The sequence below is a fragment of the Haliotis asinina genome, chromosome 2, assembly GCF_037392515.1.
Source record: "Haliotis asinina isolate JCU_RB_2024 chromosome 2, JCU_Hal_asi_v2, whole genome shotgun sequence".
Lineage (NCBI taxonomy): Eukaryota > Metazoa > Mollusca > Gastropoda > Lepetellida > Haliotidae > Haliotis > Haliotis asinina.
In genome coordinates, this window is record NC_090281.1 from 41,004,460 (window position 1) to 41,023,477 (window position 19,018).

At 41.2% G+C, this 19,018-nt stretch overlaps 1 protein-coding gene across 1 annotated transcript in view; it reads right to left on the reverse strand.

Annotated features, from left to right (window-relative positions):
- LOC137271805 (deleted in malignant brain tumors 1 protein-like) overlaps nucleotides 1–19,018 on the reverse strand; it is a 96,097-nt gene that overhangs the window by 46,960 nt on the left and 30,119 nt on the right. The window contains exons 15-22 of the mRNA XM_067804205.1: nucleotides 12,376–12,548; nucleotides 12,006–12,153; nucleotides 9,722–10,057; nucleotides 8,923–9,095; nucleotides 6,448–6,604; nucleotides 5,975–6,147; nucleotides 5,508–5,670; nucleotides 5,167–5,330 (exon numbers count right to left, since the gene is read on the reverse strand). Of these exons, the coding sequence (XP_067660306.1) occupies nucleotides 5,167–5,330; nucleotides 5,508–5,670; nucleotides 5,975–6,147; nucleotides 6,448–6,604; nucleotides 8,923–9,095; nucleotides 9,722–10,057; nucleotides 12,006–12,153; nucleotides 12,376–12,548 (1,487 nt within the window). The remainder of the gene's footprint in view (nucleotides 1–5,166; nucleotides 5,331–5,507; nucleotides 5,671–5,974; nucleotides 6,148–6,447; nucleotides 6,605–8,922; nucleotides 9,096–9,721; nucleotides 10,058–12,005; nucleotides 12,154–12,375; nucleotides 12,549–19,018) is intronic.

A 19,018-nucleotide genomic window follows, 5' to 3' on the forward strand; every position in this document is an offset into this window, starting at 1 on the left:
AAAATCATATTTCCTTTCGAGGAAACGAACGAAACCAGAGCTAGTGTGAGAATGTAACGTACAGTAAATGTATTTCATAAAAATTAATGACTGCTTAGAAAACAACTGTCATCGTCTTTGTGAATCAGTATTTATTTTAGACATTAAAACAGCTAAACATCACATCTTTTTTTACGAATTTGGAGCAAAATTGAAATTATTTTACTACTCCAAACAGCAGAGCTTTCGGAGTTAATTCTACGTAGTATAATGCAGGTAATGTTTCAGATCAAATTGTTTGACGTGTGTGCATATTTGTATAAAAAAAAATCATGTCATGTGGCTCAGTCCGTTGCTCCATACAGTTTTTAGATATTGCACTAGTGCAATCTGAACTGCAAAATGTTTATGGCCATACTTTTTACAGTGTCTATGTTCATATTTTACTTTTAAAACCTACTTCATCTGGGAAACAGACTGATGATCCAAACTCTTGGAGCAGTGATTACACTGACAGTGATTGAAAGACAGACTCATTTTTTTCTTGTGATGAAATTTCATGAAGTAATATAAAAATTATCACACCAGACCTAGAATAATTTTGTTGTACTGATGTTTTGAATATGGAATATGAAAACTACAAGTGACAGATAATTAAGTGTTGAGCAGGAGGTGCAACCTGTGTTAGTCTGTGGCATCAAGGTAATCATGTGGTGGCACCAGGGACAAGTAGATTTCTTTTTTCCTAATACTGAGCTCTGCAGTGAGTGGTTTTTGTTGTCCAGTTTGGAACTATTCATTATGATTTCAATTTAGATTTTTTTTCATTGCAATATTTATATGACAAAGACATATATATCAAATGCTTCCAGATCTTAAACGAAACACTGCTCAGTCCTTGGCATTTTGTTATTCAAAGAAGACTGTTCTTGATGTTTCTTGTTTTATGATGGTTTAGGCTATTGAACACTAAATAATTGGAGTATCACCATCAGACACTTCAGAAAACAGAAACAATCCTTGAAAGTTCAATAGACTCATTTCATATTGTGACATTGCTCCTAAACCCAGGAAAAGACAATACGGTAGAATAATATATATTTACAGAATATGAAGCCTGTTGACTTTCACCAGAGACAATATAACTTATTATGTGCATATGGTTTCTTTTTTTTATCAAATGATAACATTTTCTGATAAATATACTGTTACTGCAACAACATAAATGACATTAGTCATGTGTGATTCAAAATAATTCAGTAAACAAAGTGGTACTGTTGAAAACAAAAATAGCTCATCACCCATTTGTATTTGATGTACATTTTGGCACGATATTATAAAGAAATATGTAACATCTATCCATATATTTTATGGCATACATGTAGTTGTATTAAAGAATTGTGTAAAATTGTCAGTTTTCAACATTACTGAAAGACATTAAATAAAATTTGGTTATTTACACGTTGCTAATGCATTGACAGACTTTAAGTGTCTTTGCCCTTGTCTATTTTGGAGATAAAAATAATTGTCATATTATTAATATCAATTAACATATGAAAATATATGAAAAGATTTAAAGTTGTAACCAGTTATGAAACATAAAGCATTGACAAATCTATCATAATTATTCAACAAGAACGTTAATTTATTGCATAAAATTATGAATGTAATTCAACTTGTTCTGAAGTGAGACATATAATTTTTCCTATCATGTAATATGAACGCAATATTTATCAAATCATCTCCGATGTCATGTGAAACTATAACTGAAAATATATTTTAGTTTATAAAACATGTATACTGCAGTTCCTACTACACTACATCGTCATAAAAAGAAAAGCATGAATGTTATTTTGAAACACAAATGCCACGCCCATATCCGCGCACCTGTTGTTGACAATGATGTTTGTAAGCGTTTTTGTGTCGGACCATGTGAAGAAAAGAATAAACTGGGATTAACATGCATCACAATTATATCTTTGCTATCTTTATATTCAGTGGACAATAAAGTAATGGGCCTAATATGAACAAAAATTCAAATAAAGATACTGAAAATCTTGCATCTTCAGTGTTGATCGACTACTGTTTCCGGGTCACGGGAGCATACAAAGTCAAACTGTTTCGGCTATGTGCGAATTATATAGTCAAAAATACACCAAGAAAATTCTGTGAGCTCTGATTAATCATTTTAAACAGCTATTTGTGCTAAAGTTGGGTTTGTCAGACGAAATATCTTCAACTTTTCTGTTGAAATTCATTCGATTTCATCAGGCAATCCCTGTCTGTGACATCACATCCGGTGACCTTTGCATTTGCTAGAAAACAAGTTTGGTTTCACGATCTTAATTTTCATCTGTCTCTCGTCATACTAAACGGAAAATGATACATGGAACACTTGTAGAATGAAAAATATTCCCTCTTTCGCCAGGTCTTACACAGAAGAGTTCTGTAATCTTTCTTCTGACAAAAAAAGCTATATTGTAGCTATATGTAGGAGTTGGACGAAGCGCGCCACGTTTGTTTTTCGTACGTGTAACACGATCTAACACCGTCTTTTTGCGGGTTTGTGCAAAACTAATTGAACCATAACACTTGAAATTTGCACGTATGAATGTTTATAAATCATGTATTTTATTCTGCTATTTTCATGACATGACACGTTTAAATAAACGTAATCGTGCCATTTCAATAAGAATTAATTTTTAATTTGTCGTCGCGCGGATATTTGCCGATACAAATACACGAAATAAAAATCAGATACTTATGAAATATCAGTAGTAAGAATATTGAAATCGGTTTGCGATAATTGGACAATTTATACGGCTCCTAATATAAAACGTCAATCGAGCAGTTCAGTTAAATTCAATTAAATTTACTTTATTTATGTTTGTCTTGCAATTAACATCTGTACCTTTGAAATTATCTGGATATTTTTTGATAATAATGTTTATTTTTCTATCTAGTATTAATGAGCTGAATATTTTTTCAGGTGTTCCTTATTTAGTGACACACCGACTGTTTGAAGTCACCCGCCCTCTTCTCAGCGCCTTATGCTGAAATTTATTCAGCAGGCTAAAGGTTAAGGAATCAGTTGATCGGTTAAATCATGTACCTATCATCTAAGACTGCTGACTAGTTTGAAATCTTGAAATCTCTGCCACAGTCAACAAGCAGCACCCTGACTCATATAAAAACGAATAGCAACCTACCGCTGAGTTTGACCAGGCTTATGGTCAGACACTTTCTCCCAGTCCCTGAACCACATTATTTTCCCTACATCCTAGCCTCCCTGCAATGTTAAAGTCCTGAATGAAGCAAAGTCTAGATTTCCCAAGACTCACAATCCCTGGTCTCCCTGAGATATTTGTTTGAACCAAAAACGAAGATTTTACAACTTTTGTTCTTACGAATAGCTTGGCTTCATTAATGACGCTAGCAGACTTAAGGGTGAATTTAGCCATAAGTTACTGTCGCGGTTGGGTATCCTAGAAGTTAAAGCGTTCGCTCTTCACGTCGAACACCCGAATTGCTGGAATATCGCTATGGACGGCGTAAAACTAAATTTACAACACCGGCATTGATGATACTAATGACGTATAATTCCATTAATATATCTGGAACTACAAATATCCCTTAATGTGTCTTATGAAAATTATTCAGAGAATATCAAAATAGTACAAAAAGTACGAATTGATCTCTTTACAAGTCTTGCACGATACACGGATTAATTGTATGTAAACCTTCTCCGTCTACATGTTTGTCTGTGTGCTGACCACTGATCAGTCACAAATCTCTTTGAGTAGGTGTGAGTATGTCTATGGAAAGTCGGAGTATGGCGCATATTTCCGCCAAATGACATCACTGATAAATTTTCACACTTTGGCGATACACTCATGTGTCTCTGGATCGCTTTCTTGCTTAGGGGACTAGCTGTGGCTTACGGCAGTGTGGGTAGAGATTTTGTGTTTTTGCAGATGGGTAATGTCTTTTTTTGTACCCTCAAGTTGGCTTGATATACACTGTCATACGTGTACGCTTGGTAAATATGAATTCTTGCCTTTGTTTTTATTAAGTGTTATGGTCATTGTCTCTCTTTTCAAATCCCGCGATCACTTCACTGAATATCAGGTTTACGTTTTGTACAACAACTTCTTCAGTTTTGACCTGAATGACTTCCTCTTTTCACAGAGGGAACTGCTGGTGATACCTATTAACCCTGTTTGTCACTGATAGGAAAAATGGAAATATATTTGAAACATAATCAGTATTTTTCTACGTGAAAAGATATGTTCTGCCAATAATCGACGATTGCTTTCTTCATGTTTAACCTAGCAGCTTGCAAACTTTCTATATATAACCATCAGAACCTGTGCATTCGTGAAATTTTTGTTTCTGTTTCGCAAATAGCGACTAGCTTTTTAACACCGATTCGCCACCAAAACATGAACGCGATCACTGCAAATGGAGGCGGACAGTCACTACAAGCTGAATCATATGCAGTGAAGAACGAGTGCTGGCAGATATACACGAAACATAATGTCTGCCGTTGTGTTCTTAGATTATAGCAAATTGGTATTCATTGAGAGTAGTCCATGGTTATTGTTTACACAGGAAAACAACATAATCAAACTGTAGCCCTGACGACTTCAGCAGATTCTTGCGATAGCATGTCACTGATTCATACAATCAAGTTGATTCACGCTCTAGGTATGGCGAATGCATACCTACACAGACGTCATGAGCAGCATTAAAAGCTCAATTCAGCTAACAAATTCTTTTATACTAGAGTTCAGTTGGTCATACACTAATTTACGTAATAGTTTAGGCTGGACAGACAACTAACTACGCCTAAGCTGACATGACTCCAACACGTCAGTGAGTGTCCACAAAAAGCCCACATTAGTACAGAAAATGGTTAGATATGCACGTCAAATAATTGTTGATACTAGCAATGAGCATGAAACATTATGGCACAACAATCTACAAAGTTACTTCAGCACCGACTACACATATCCGTCACCTGGCAACTCTTGGCCAATTCAGCAGACAAATTACTAAGGGAGGCATGGGCAGATCCTCTGTGAAGTCTCATATTCCAATCAAGCCTCATAACGTGTAAGCCAAGAGGTGAAAAGAAACACCCCTGTCTAGTCTAGTCCTCTATAAGTATGAACGGTTGTTACTTACGACGTGTACAGGCAACACCAGCATCGTCCTTATGGTCACAGTCGTGTTCCCCCCAGCCCCTCGAGGTACAGTTGGCAAGAGAGGACTCTGTCCCTGAACAAGCCAGATCATCGAGCCATATGGGGCCCCTTCCTGCACCGGGGTGATATACTGGCGTCCCAGACCTTAAGGAAGCAACAGTGTATACACCATTAATCAAGCAACCAATATGCATTGGAATACCTACCTCTTAACTGATATAGTAATATGTGGTACATGGAACGTCTCTCTTATAATATCTCAATCTGACGTTAAAGACATGGATATTGACCGATCATGACTACAGCAGAGATTTTACATACGACCCAAACCCCAACATCCTGCAGACCACTGTTGCTTCGGGGACTTGAAAGTGGTCATCACACACAGTGCCCCAAACGGCCCGGTACATGACCTCCAGCCGGCCCTGGTATTTGTCTAGACCTCCGACCAGACGCACCTGTATCGGCGGTGACGGCTGCACATCTGTAACATTCCGTCTGAGATTGTAGAAGCTTATTTTGTGAGTACGTGATCTTCTGTGGTATTGTCAGTAACGAGTCTGCTAGAACTTGACATTCCAAACACATCTGTAATACTGTCAGCGGAGCACAATAGAAAAGGTTTTACACATTCTACCTTTCGGCGTAAACAGCCAATGCTTTACCCACGCTAGCGTAAGCCCTGTTTGATATGAGACCATCCCTGAGGAAGCATGTTTGATTGATCTGTCTCCATGTCGTAAATGTCGTGTAATGATGTGTGTGTGACGTCACAATTCCTACTTAACCTGGCAGGCACATGACACCGGCATCCTCAGAGTGGTCGCAATTGTTGCTGCCCCACGAGTTGTGCCGACAGTAGCCGATGTTGCTCTCGTTGCCGATACAGTTCATATCGTCAACCAATATGTCTTCACTGCCGCGCCCGTAGTAAGCGTTGGGTACTGGAATGTTCAGGGTACTGAAACAATCATAAGTTTGATATAAAAGTCTTCTAACAGTTTTTGTTCATATTACCCATGTTCATACCCGTACTGTGTGAAAACGTGGTGAAGGAACATGTACAGCAAAACCATCATGGACAACTGTAACCGTCATGGCCAAGTGGGTCATCTGCCGAAAGCACATTTTGCCAGGAAATTATAAAAAGAATACCTAATTATATTAGTAATATTTGAAATGAAAGCAATAGGTCTTACCATATTTTGATCAAGAGAAGAAATAACAGTAGTGAAAACTCCCAGGGAAAAAAATAACATACTTCCAAAATCCAAGCTGTTTACAAATGACGTTGGCTTCAGGTATTCCCCAGCCATCGTCACAGACGGTACCCCATTTGTCCTGGTGGAGGATCTCAACCCGGCCGGTGTGTGATTCCGGACCACCCATCAAGCGCACACTTACATTGAGAAAACCAGCTGAAAGGAAATGTCAGTGTAAGGAGACGCGGTAACTGGGAATCCGTCTGTGGAGGATTAGGTTTCAAATATACAAAATTCAATGTGACTTAACAACCCGCATGCGCGACAAGCCGGCAGCTATAGCTCACTTGACTTTTCAACAGTATCGTTTACATACATATTGTTGAAGGAGCATGTGTCATCTCTCTGTATTCGCAAGAATGAGACCAATGTTATGAGTGAGTGAGTGAGTTTAGTTTTACGCCGCACTCAGCAATATTCCAGCTATATGGCGGCGGTCTGTAAATAATCGAGTCTGGACCAGACAATCCAGTGATCAACAACATGAGCATCGATCTGCGCAATTGGGAATCGATGACACGCGTCAACCAAGTCAGCGAACCTGACCACCCGATCCCGTTAGTCGCCTCTTACGACAAGCTGAGTCGCCTTTTATGGCAAGCATGGGTTGCTGAAGGCTTATTCTACCCCGGGACCTTCACGGGTCACCAATGAGTAACTGAAAGTCGTCTGTGAGGAACACTATGAAACACTTGCGACGAATATTACGAATGTCGCATTGGGACATATTATTCAGAACTAAGACTAAATATTTGTTACATATAATACTGTGTACGACTATTCCTTCCATCCATCTGGGATTCGACTTCACCCTGTAGATAATTTTGACATTTGTCAATGAACGCCAGTTCCTTAAAAGTGATCTGTTTTTGACAAGATGCATACATGATTTTGTGAGCGCCAGTAGGCACATCGAGTGGACATCTACATAAAGAGAATGGCCCATTCTACTTCACGACGTTGCTATATGTGAAATGGTGATATGGTGTTTGTGTAATGAGAGACATCACATACGGACAGACTTACGTGCAAATTATAACGTGGAATGGCACACCAACAAACAGGGTTTCACAACAAATCGAATGATAGCAACGACTGGATTCCCTACTGGATGGAAAGCTACGTCAAGAGTCTAACGTGCGGAAACGGTTGCTTTCAAAACAGTGTTTGACAATTCAGTTTGTGTTAGGTCTTGAAAAATCACAATTTTAAAACTGATAAGAAAGAATAAACGCGAGAGATCATGTGTACATATATTTGCTACGAGAAATGAAGATAGGGACCCGGTTTTCGAGGTTAAGGTCTTAAAGAGCCGAATTTACAAGGTGGTAAATTCCAGCAGCCGTATTATTCACGTTTTGATATATTCAATTGGGAAGAGGACGAACGGTTTGACGATTTGGTAAAGGGGTGGCATTACCAAGTGTAACCAAACACCACTCTACTTCGAATTCGCATGAAGAAGGGTCGATGCACAGCAATATTGGGATAATATACTAACATTCTTTGTTCTCCCCGTTGCAAGGCGTATTTGTTGACGTGTTGTCGCTGATGAGCACAATGCTCGGGATCGTGATGTACAAAAATCGCCAATGATCCACTAGTGGAACTCTCATAATGTCAGCTGGACAGCTGTGAGAACAGACCTTTACTCCTACTCGTCTGGGACACAGGATGTAGGATATAGGATTTTTATATAGCGCACATATTCACGCACTAGTGCATGCGAACATAACATCTAAGAACCTTTGTGATTTGTTCCAAATTCGTTCAACATTACCATCTATTACATGAGAATAGGTTCTCATACCATTATAAAACCTGTAAGCTTTTCCCTGAAAATTCATTTGTATTTTAAAGAAGATATACTTCATTTGAAAAGTTTAGACTCACTTGTGTAAATATAGCCACTTACTTCAGGCAACTGTTCTAAACTACATTTTCCAAAACTGTTTAAAGGCACTGTTTACACGTGAACTGATTCATTATAAAAGAAATCGGAAAGTTGAAGAAATTATTTCTTATGAGTTCAATAGATGATACAAATCAGTTGAAACTGGCGAATTCTTAACAATACCTTACAACAACAGCAGTTAACATGCGCGACATTTACTTATTTCAGCAATTTGATGCATGATCCTCATGCAGTTCATCTGTACACGGTTTGCAGTCGCTTCCCCAAAGTTAGAGGAGATATCAGTCTTCGATGTAAACATATACATAGATATAACATATGATGAGTGTTTTAAGTGAGTCTAAACTTTTGAAAGGAAGTATATTTAGTACAGTACCAACCCATATTCGGAAGATCAATGCAAGAATAAGTCTTCAGCAACCCATGCTTGTTACATCTGGGCACTGGGTGGTTATGACATGCATCGCTGCTCAGGATATCAACCATCAAAATGTGTGAAAGAGATACAATTTACCGTTTCATGGCTGGCATGTAGAAACGAACACACAAAAAGACCCACCTGGTGGACAGCTAATCCCTACATCCTGATCATGGCCGCAGTCTCCGGTGCCGTATGGTCTGTGAGGGCAACTAGCCAGTGACATTTCCGATCCCGTACACTGCACGTCATCAAGCCATACATCTCCAGTCCCCTGTCCATACCACGCTTTGGAGTAAGAAACCGGGTGATCCCTGCCGGCCAATATATACGTGACAGTGATAGTTACGTGAGTTTTACGCCGCACTCAGCAATATTCCAGCTATATGGCGGCGGTCTCGACCAGACAATACAGTAATCAACAGCATGAGCATCGATCTGCGCAACTGGGAACCGATGATATGTGCCAACCAGGTCAGTGAGTCTGACCACCCGATCCCGTTAATCGCCTCTTACGACAAGCATAGTCGCCTTTTATGGCAAGCATGGGTTGCTGAAGGCCTATTCTACCCCGGACCTTCACGGGTCTCTGACAATTACTTTGTTACCCAATTTGTTGTATGTGTTATTTGAATGAGTCTATTTTTACGCCTAACTCGGCAATATTCCAACTTTATGTTTGTTAACAATCGAGCCTGGACCAGACTATCCTGTGATCAATTGCAACATCAGCATCAATCTACGCAACTGGGATATCATGACATGTCATGGAGCCTGACCACCCGATCCCGTTGGTCACCTTTTGGAACGAGCATGGCATACTGAAGATCAGTTCTAACTGGGGCCTTCACGTGTATGAGCCATTTGAATGTTTCAACAAACAGTTGCCAGTTAAACTGCGGTCGTATTGTCATTCCTCGACAAACATGCAAGAACTTACGTTGACATGCCCAGCATCCTACAAGCAACAGCAGCATTATCATGTCGTGCGAAACCGTCATCACAGACTGATCCCCACTGCCCATTCACAAACACTTCAAGGCGCCCTTCTGTTGGGACGAGACCGTCTGCCAGTCGCGCAGTCACATTCGCTGCGGATGCTGAAGATCGACACATGACACTTACATCTTCCGAATGATCACAATCATTATTTCCCAAAGTGTTGTGATGGCAGCTTGACACTGACGTCTCATTGCCCCGACAGTTGATGCGGTCAAGCCATATCTTGCCTGTGCCTTGGCCGTAGGGAGCACCTGATACCACCACAGCTGCATCGCTAAATACATATACTGGACAAAATAAGTTAGGGATATTGGTATTTTAATGATTGATATTTCATCAGTGTGTCAGTGCGTAAATAGATCATTATTCAAATTTTCAAAATTTGAATATATCCCTACCTATTTTTCTGCAGCATATTACAAGATGATGCATATTGCAAGTCAGAACAGGTTTTTTGCTTAAAGGGAACCATTTAAACAGCCTGTTAACTATCTCATAATCATAACTTACTGGATAACTGGAGACAGACATGCTTCCAATCACTGCTGCAAAACATACAGATGATGAAAGAAGGAACTAAACGCCCACAGTGAATCAAACGGTCAACAGCGACTAACAATCCTCTGTCGCTTTTTGATTCAGTGTGGACATAATTGGTTTTGGATTGAAGCTTTAAATGGTACCGAAGTAGAAGCAGTTCATTTCAGGTTAAGATTTAAGTCATGTCGGAAAAATGGGGGTTCACAATAACGGTAAAGATTTAAAAGGGTTCTGTCCAATTAATGTATTATGTGTAAGATTTTAGGTTATTGCCCAACCTTCATGGGTTTGTTCCAAATGCAATACATTAGGATATCATACTGAAATGAGTGCAATAATGCATCTATTATCACAAATAGGATTCTGAAAGGCAATACACAAGGGTGTTTTTGTTTTGGGTCGTGTGCAATTCTGATGCATTTTAATACAAGAATTCATTTCACCCAAGTATTAGATACAAAGACATGTAAATGAACATAGGTGGGACTGGTCACTGGAGGCAAGGAATATACTGACTGGTGTCAGTGAGAGTGGTCACTTGATGCAATGAACTAGCTGACAGATGTAGGTGAAAGTGGTCACTAGTCGCAAGGAACAGACTGACTGATGTAGATGTTAGTGGCCACTAGGTTCGAGGAACAGACTGACTAATGCAGATGTGAGTGACCACTAAGTACAATGACTGGTTGATGTAGGTGTGAGTGGCCACTAGGTACAATGAACAGACTGACTGATATGGGTGTCACTGGGTGCTAGGAACAGACTAACTGATGTAGATGTGAGAGGCCACTAGTTACAAGGAACAGACTGGCTGATGTAGATGTGAGAGGCCACTAGTTACAAGGAACAGACTGACTGATGCGGGTGTCATTGGCCATTAGGCACAAGAAACAGACTGAGTGATGTAGATGTGATTGGCAACTAGGCACAAGGAACAGATTGACTTATGTAGGTGTGAGTGGGCACTGGGTACATGGAACAGACTGAGTGATGTGGATGTGAGTGGCCACTAGGTGTGAGAAGCAGACTGACTGATGTAGGTGTGAGTGGCCACTAGGTATGAGGAACAGACTGACTGATGTAGGTGTGAGTGGCAACTAGGCACAAGGAACAGATTGACTGATGTAGGTGTTTATGAGGAACAGACTGACTGATGTAGATGTGAGTGGCCACTAGGTACAAGGAACAGACTGACTGATGTAGATGTGAGTGGCCACTAGGTATGAGGAACAGACTGACTGGTGTAGATGTGAATGGGCACTAGTTACAAGGAGCAGACTGACTGATGTAGATGTGAGAGGCCATTAGGTACAAGAAACAGACTGACTGATGTAGGTGTGAGTGGCCACTAGGTATGAGGAACAGACTGACCGATGTAGGTGTGAGAGGCAACTAGATACAAGGAACAGACTGACTGATGTAGATGTGAGTGATCACTAGGTACAAGGAACAGACTGACTGATGTAGGTGTGAGTGGGCACTGGGTACAAGGAACAGACTGACTGAAGTAGATGTGAGTGGCCACTTGGTATGAAGCACAGACTGAGTAATGTAGGTGTGAGTGGCCACTAGGTACAAGGAACAGACTGACTGATGTAGATGTAAATGGCCACTAGGTTCAAGCAAGAGTATAGTTTGTTTGAATAACCCATGGGTGTGTCATACAATAACGATGTACACACAATGGTAATCCCATCTGACGGCATACAACCGTTGCAGCGTTGCTGGAGAAATGGTCACTGCAGATGGTCCCCCATGTTCCCGCCACGTTCATCTCAAGACGGCCTTGGAACTGATTTGGGCCACCAGCAAGACGCAACTTGGGAATATCTGTAGAGAACTCATATCATTATAAATTTTACTCAGGCATCATGTACCTTATACTTGGTGTCTATCACATTTGGTACGCTAATGCGTCTGTAAACTGACACGTCTGTGCGTATGTAATCATTCCATGAAACTGTCATCCATAAACATAAACAATATTCGATTATGGAAATTCTTAGTATGTTGAGAATTACATAATTAATCTCAGCTCAGGAAGTGACGCACCTTCACTACAGAGAACACCGACGTCGTCTTTATGTAGGCAGTGAGAGTTGTACCAACCGTCGCTTATACATTCAGCGATGTTGTCCTCAGTACCAACACATTTAACGTTATCAAGCAGTACACCATCAGAGCCTTGTCCAAAGTGTGCATTACCCACCGCCATACTACCAAGCCTGCAACAGAGCTGCAATGTTTAACACAACGTAACACTGACTAGGATGTTTGTTTTGTGAAATGAAAAGACCTGTTTAGACCTGTACTTCACATATGTCGTGATAGTATCAACGTGAATACTACTCCCCTAACTCTGCAATGTTTGCAGTCTTTGACCTCCAAAAGCAAATTTACAAAATATTCACAACCATCTATCAACATCCCCAGATCAATATTGAAGCGGAAAAACCCATTCTTCATTCATAAGAAATCTCAAGTCGTTTGTTCAGTTGTGACTACATCATGAGCACATATTTGTTTCAGCAGTATAACAGCAGTATCATAAACCAGCCAATCCAGTGTTTGTCAGAATGTGACAATGACAGAGCATGTATGTATCAATCACTATGAAATAGTGATGATACCAGATGTTGGGGAAAGGGGAACGTATCCTACCCCATCGGTGACACCCGCCATTGTCATGAGCTACGTTAGTCTATTGTTTACCTGGAAGGTATGGTATAAGTAGTTTACACACGATGGGGATACGGCGACAATACCGTCGGTGGCATTATTTGCAGCCAAATAACGCCTTACCTATGGTCGAAAAATAGTGAAACTGGCGTTCACCATCGTTCAATGACCCCAAAATGTATTTGTCATTGTTTTCATCGGAGATAACACAGGGTCACTGTGTTCTTACCTCTTGTTTCATCCTATGTTATTTACTGATTTCGGTCAGTATTAGCCTAAACTCTTCTTCGGATTTCTTACTATGGGATAGGACTGTGGAGATATAATCTTCGATAGCTTTTAGCTTCACCTCAGCCAGAACACAAATCCCATACTTTTTCAATGCTTTACATTGCAGAACGCGCGAAATAAAGTTAAGACTTATTCCCGAAAAAAACCAAGGCCCCAATACTGCTACAAGCGCAGTATCCACGCCGTTGATAGCATTAGCGACTCGGGTATTTCTTATTCAATCCCAATCGTGAATGACATTCTTTTTCTAGCTAGCGTTTGATGTCGCTTACTTGTCGCAAACGAAATCTGTCACTGGGTACAATCCCATCTTTCATAATGCATGTTATCTGGTCATTCGACAGTATTCGTTTAATATACTTAAAGCTTCTTAGACCCGCATGATAAGATAAATAAAACGCTTTGATCGAAAGCTAAGGTTCTTCAGTAACAACCACCTCGAGGTTTGTAAATGTGGATATTCCCAGTCGTATATAAATACAATAACATCGTCGAGCGTCTTAAATTCGTTATCATATTACCTGCCAATCAAGCATCTGAAATATGAGTGGGTAAGGGCAATATTTATTAATCAGTTAATAGGTTTGAGCATCATCCATTTATCATCGTCAGTGTGTACGAGATTGTAAAGGACGTTTTTGGATGGGATTTCGACAATGATTAAACTTCTTGGCATTTGTACACATTGTTTTTTAGATGTCTTCAACACCGGGTTTAACGAGAAACGACATTGATACCAAGAAGCCAGCTGGGATTTCCGATATCATCGTCCATTGGTTATCGTCACTGCATACAAGATTTTAGAAGGTGTTGTTTGATATACCCCGATCTCGAGATTGTCTAAATCACCTTGGTTACCGCTGCCGTCGAACGGTGGCACTTCGGGTCGCTTTTGAATATTGCCACGTCATATCATCCATGAGAACCGGCGAAACGGAAAGAGTGAAACCAAAACCATTTAACCCATACTTACATCACACCCATCGGCACATTTGGTTGTCTTAAATTAGCGTCACATCAATCGTAAAACAGCACTCTAGGCGCCGGTTTATGTCTTGTTTGGTTAAAACTTCCTTAGTGGCAACAAGTTTGGATGAAGCCATGGGGGTTTTCGATAACTAACAAGAAGGCGATGCTGTCGAGTACACCCAGAAGAACTTCCGAGGCTTTCCCAGCCAGTCTCACATGGACTTTCCCCAGGGACTTTAAAGTGTTTTTAATCCATTCTTTCACACCATCCTTATTGCTAGGTTGTGGACTAGGTGTAGCGCCACCATCCATCGGAGAGACAGTCGACATGATGAACCCCAGCACAGTTAAAATGCTGACTTAGGTGATCTCCTGTTCTGGTAGCGTTCTGATTCTTTCAGCTGACGTGGTGTTGTTATTTAGGGCTCGGTCAATGGTTTCCTGCACTGATTTGGGATCGGAGTGTTTTCTGTTGGTGGAAGGTGATTCCAGTCAGGTCGATCTTTTTGTCTTGTAATTATTGTAATGATGCAATCTTTCTCTGATCTCATCGTCGTCGTCGTCGTCGTCGTCGTCGTCCGCTTTCCAAGTTTTGTTTTGTCATAAGTGATATGATCGTGGAGCGCATTCAGTGTGGCAATATTTAATGCTGGGCGATCCGTACATGGCATTGTATGGCCTCACAGTTTTTGAATGCTATATATAATCCGGTGTTTCTAATGTCATCGAGCCCGTCCAACAGTTCTTGAGCGCATTGCGATACGTCCATCAAATCGTCATCTCGATCGAGAGCGACATCCATAGCACCAAGCTCAGTGCATTCTTTTCGTAAAGCCTTGGTGACCTTTGTGGAAAGTTTGGATTTTCTGTTGTAATCTTCTAGTTTTAATTCATCACGGACAAAAGTTGATGCCAGGGTGAGTCGTCAATGGTTTCAATCGCAATGTCTCTTCTAATCAATTATAAACGATAAGTAGCATCGGAACTTTTCTCTTAGGCATCGCAATGATCGTTTGCGGTCGTTTATAAACTTCGCCACTTATGGTGTCACTGATTAATGAGTCGGCTTGGGTTCTATTACCCAAATCGTCCATTTTGACATCTTCACTCAGAAAGTCGTCTTCTCTTATACTTAAAAACATACATTGAATATAAACAATGTCATCACAATACTGACAAAACTAAACTACACTAAAAAGAATAAGGGAACCCTTGGGGGTCAAAGCCGTCTGTAAATCCATGATGATAATGAACAATCCAAGCTCTATCGATCAAAACCAGACGCTCGGTTCGCCTGTCTTTTCAGACAGCTTTGGAATCCGAGGACGATAAAAGAGAACTCGTGACAAACATCGAGAGAGCTATCGTCAGGAAAACAACAATTAAAATCCAGCGGAAACAAAGTTTTTAGCATCGATGACAACGGCGTGTTTATCAGTTACGCGGACCTCTGTTGAGAACTGTGAGCATGAAAGCATGAAATATCAAGGCAATCGCCCGATATGGCAAATCAGTTAGACATTTGTTTTCGCATGAGGATACAGCAGTCATGACTCTCACCAGAGCACTCAAAGCAATTACGAAAGAACATGGATTTGTCGGTTATTCTCGTATGAGAAAGGCCAAATTGCTGAACATCGAAACCTCAAACCCGTTACTGTATGAGAACTGAAAGCTGAAGCATGGGTACGTGACTGGTTATTCCAGAATGAGGAAAACCTAACTGTTAACATTGCTGGGAGATGGCAAACCATTGAAACTGAGATTTGTGCGCACTGGGCATGCCGTTGGTAAGTATATGAGAGGTTAGCTGATGGCGTTGAATTCTAACATTGATGTCAGTAAGGTTAACATACTGATCGCCAACAAGATCGACCAGGAATTGTATGATTTAAAAAGAATTAAATACAGAGCATAAAAATGTCCCCACAAACAACAGGCGGACAGCAGCATTGAGCACGTGGATCCCTACTTCAGAGGCAAACGGGAAGTCATTACCCAGTCCGACTCGACTGATTCGACCATTGACACGTCTGTGCGGCCCTTAAACCCCGACAGGTCTTAAGTCCCGATTGAACATGAATAATCATTAGTGGGCGGGGCTTATGTGCTACGTCACATATGGGCAACAATGGTTTCTGTTGAACTAAGGATAGAATACATGTCTCAATGACAGGCCTCTTTGCGTTATGCAATGTCTCAACCACAAGATGCATACGAGATATGTGTAAGTATTTAGTATATGTGCCGTTTATTCAATATGATGTGCTTTTGATTTTTTTAGACGCAGCTTCCTACAGGTAGCATTGGCTGAGCTGAAGCGATTTCCAAAGCCATCTCGAAAACATCCACTGGCTGACATTAGACTATGCCATGTCTCAGCCCAGTCCTAACTTTTCATTGCAATCCTTCCATACACAGTAAAATATATTGTCAGCCGACGTAATACTTATGCGATGCATATTGCCACACCTAATTAGGCTATTTCCGCGCATGTCAAAAGTGGGTCAACTCTGATATTGCACTGATGTAAGGCAGGTTACCCAGGCCGAAGCAATGCTAGTCACGCTATGTGCTAGTTCACATTTTGAAAAATAAAAGGAAATGTATATATCCCCAATTTTTCCTAGAATGACAACTCATTCTTCTGCAATTTTGGTCTTGTATGTGAAGTGGACAGATAAATTCTTTTAAAGTGTAATAGTTTCTGGTATGAAGCCAAATTAAATATAAAGCATAAAAAATAACCACTATACCAAAACCTTCACCAGTTAATATGTGTGCAAGAGGCCAGTTCTCTCTAGAATACCATTGTGTAGAGGTTGTTGTTAAAGACAGCACACCTATTCACTCTTAAATGTCATTTATATTTCTTTCATAACTGGAAATCACTTAAATATCAACAATTTCGTAGTATTTATGGAATTATTTTTATCCCTTCTTGACAATCTTGGTAATCCCTGATCACTTGGAGCCTATACAGCCTTCTGTAGACCAAATATTTCATTCACTCTCTCTCCCATTTCAGTCACCACTTTCCGCACTCTCAGCGCTTCATGGCGAACAGTCAGCGGGCAGATGACAGGTGGTGGCAGCTGCTCAGGGGAGATCAATCCAGCCCCAGGCACCCCAAGAGACTGGTAGGACATGAAAAGCATCTTCATTTTCCCCTACCATTTCAGAAAAGGACCAGTCGGAACTTAAGACCCTGTTTGAGTTTAAATATTTAAATATTTTAACTCTGAAAAGGTCTTAAGTCCCGGTTGAAGTCTTGCCCCCTACCTGGCCCCTCATGGTTGATTGTGGCTGGTGCAGACCATTCCCCTGATCACTTGGAGCCTGAACAGTCTTCTGTAGACCAAATATTTCATTCACTCTCTCTCTCTTTTCAGTCACCACTTTCCGCACTCTCAGCGCTTCATGGCGAACAGTCAGCGGGCAGATGACAGGTGGTGGCAGCTGCTCAGGGGAGATCCATCCAGCCCCAGGCACCCCAAGAGACTGGTAGGACATGAAAAGCATCTTCATTTTCCCCTACCATTTCAGAAAAGGACCAGTCGGAACTTAAGACCCTGTCGGAGCTTAAGACCTTTTCTACCAGGTCTTAAGCTCCGACAAGGTCTTAAGCTCCGGTTGAAGTCTTGTCCCCTACCTGGCCCCTCATGGTTGATTGTGGCTGGTGCAGACCATTCCCCTGATCACTTGGAGCCTGTACAGCCTTCTGTAAACCAAATATTTCATTCACTCTCTCTCTCTTTTCAGTCACCACTTTCCGCACTCTCGGCGCTTCATGGCGAACAGTCAGCGGGCAGATGACAGGTGGTGGCAGCTGCTCAGGGGAGATCCATCCAGCCCCAGGCACCCCGAAAAGTATCTTCATTTTCCCCTACCTTTTCAGAAACGGACCAGTCGGAACTTAAGACCCTGTTTGAGTTTAAATATTTCAATATTTTAACTCTGAAAAGGTCTTCAGTCCCGGTTGAAGTCTTGCCCCCTACCTGGCCCCTCATGGTTGATTGTGGCTGGTGCAGACCATTCCCCTGATCACTTGGAGCCTGTACAGACCTCTGTAGACCAAATATTTCATTCACTCTCTCTCTCTTTTCAGTCACCACTTTCCGCACTCTCGGTGCTTCATGGCGAACAGTCAGCAGGCAGATGACAGGTGGTGGCAGCTGCTCAGGGGAGATCCATCCAGCCCCAGGCACCCCAAGAGACTGGTAGGACATGAAAAGCATCTTCATTTTCCCCTACCATTTCAGAAAAGGACCAGTCGGAACTTAAGACCCTGTCGGAGCTTAAGACCTTGTCTACCAGGTCTTAAGCTCCGACAAGGTCTTAAGCTCCGGTTGAAGTCTTGCCCCCTACCTGGCCCCTCATGGTTGATTGTGGCTGGTGCAGACCATTCCCCTGATCACTTGGAGCCTGTACAGACCTCTGTAGACCAAATATTTCATTCACTCTCTCTCTCTTTTCAGTCACCACTTTCCGCACTCTCGGCGCTTCATGGCGAACAGTCAGCGGGCAGATGACAGGTGGTGGCAGCTGCTCAGGGGAGATCCATCCAGCCCCAGGCACCCCAAGAGACTGGTAGGACATGAAAAGCATCTTCATTTTCCCCTACCATTTCAGAAAAGGACCAGTCGGAACTTAAGACCCTGTTTGAGTTTAAATATTTCAATATTTTAACTCTGAAAAGGTCTTCAGTCCTGGTTGAAGTCTTGCCCCCTACCTGGCCCCTCATGGTTGATTGTGG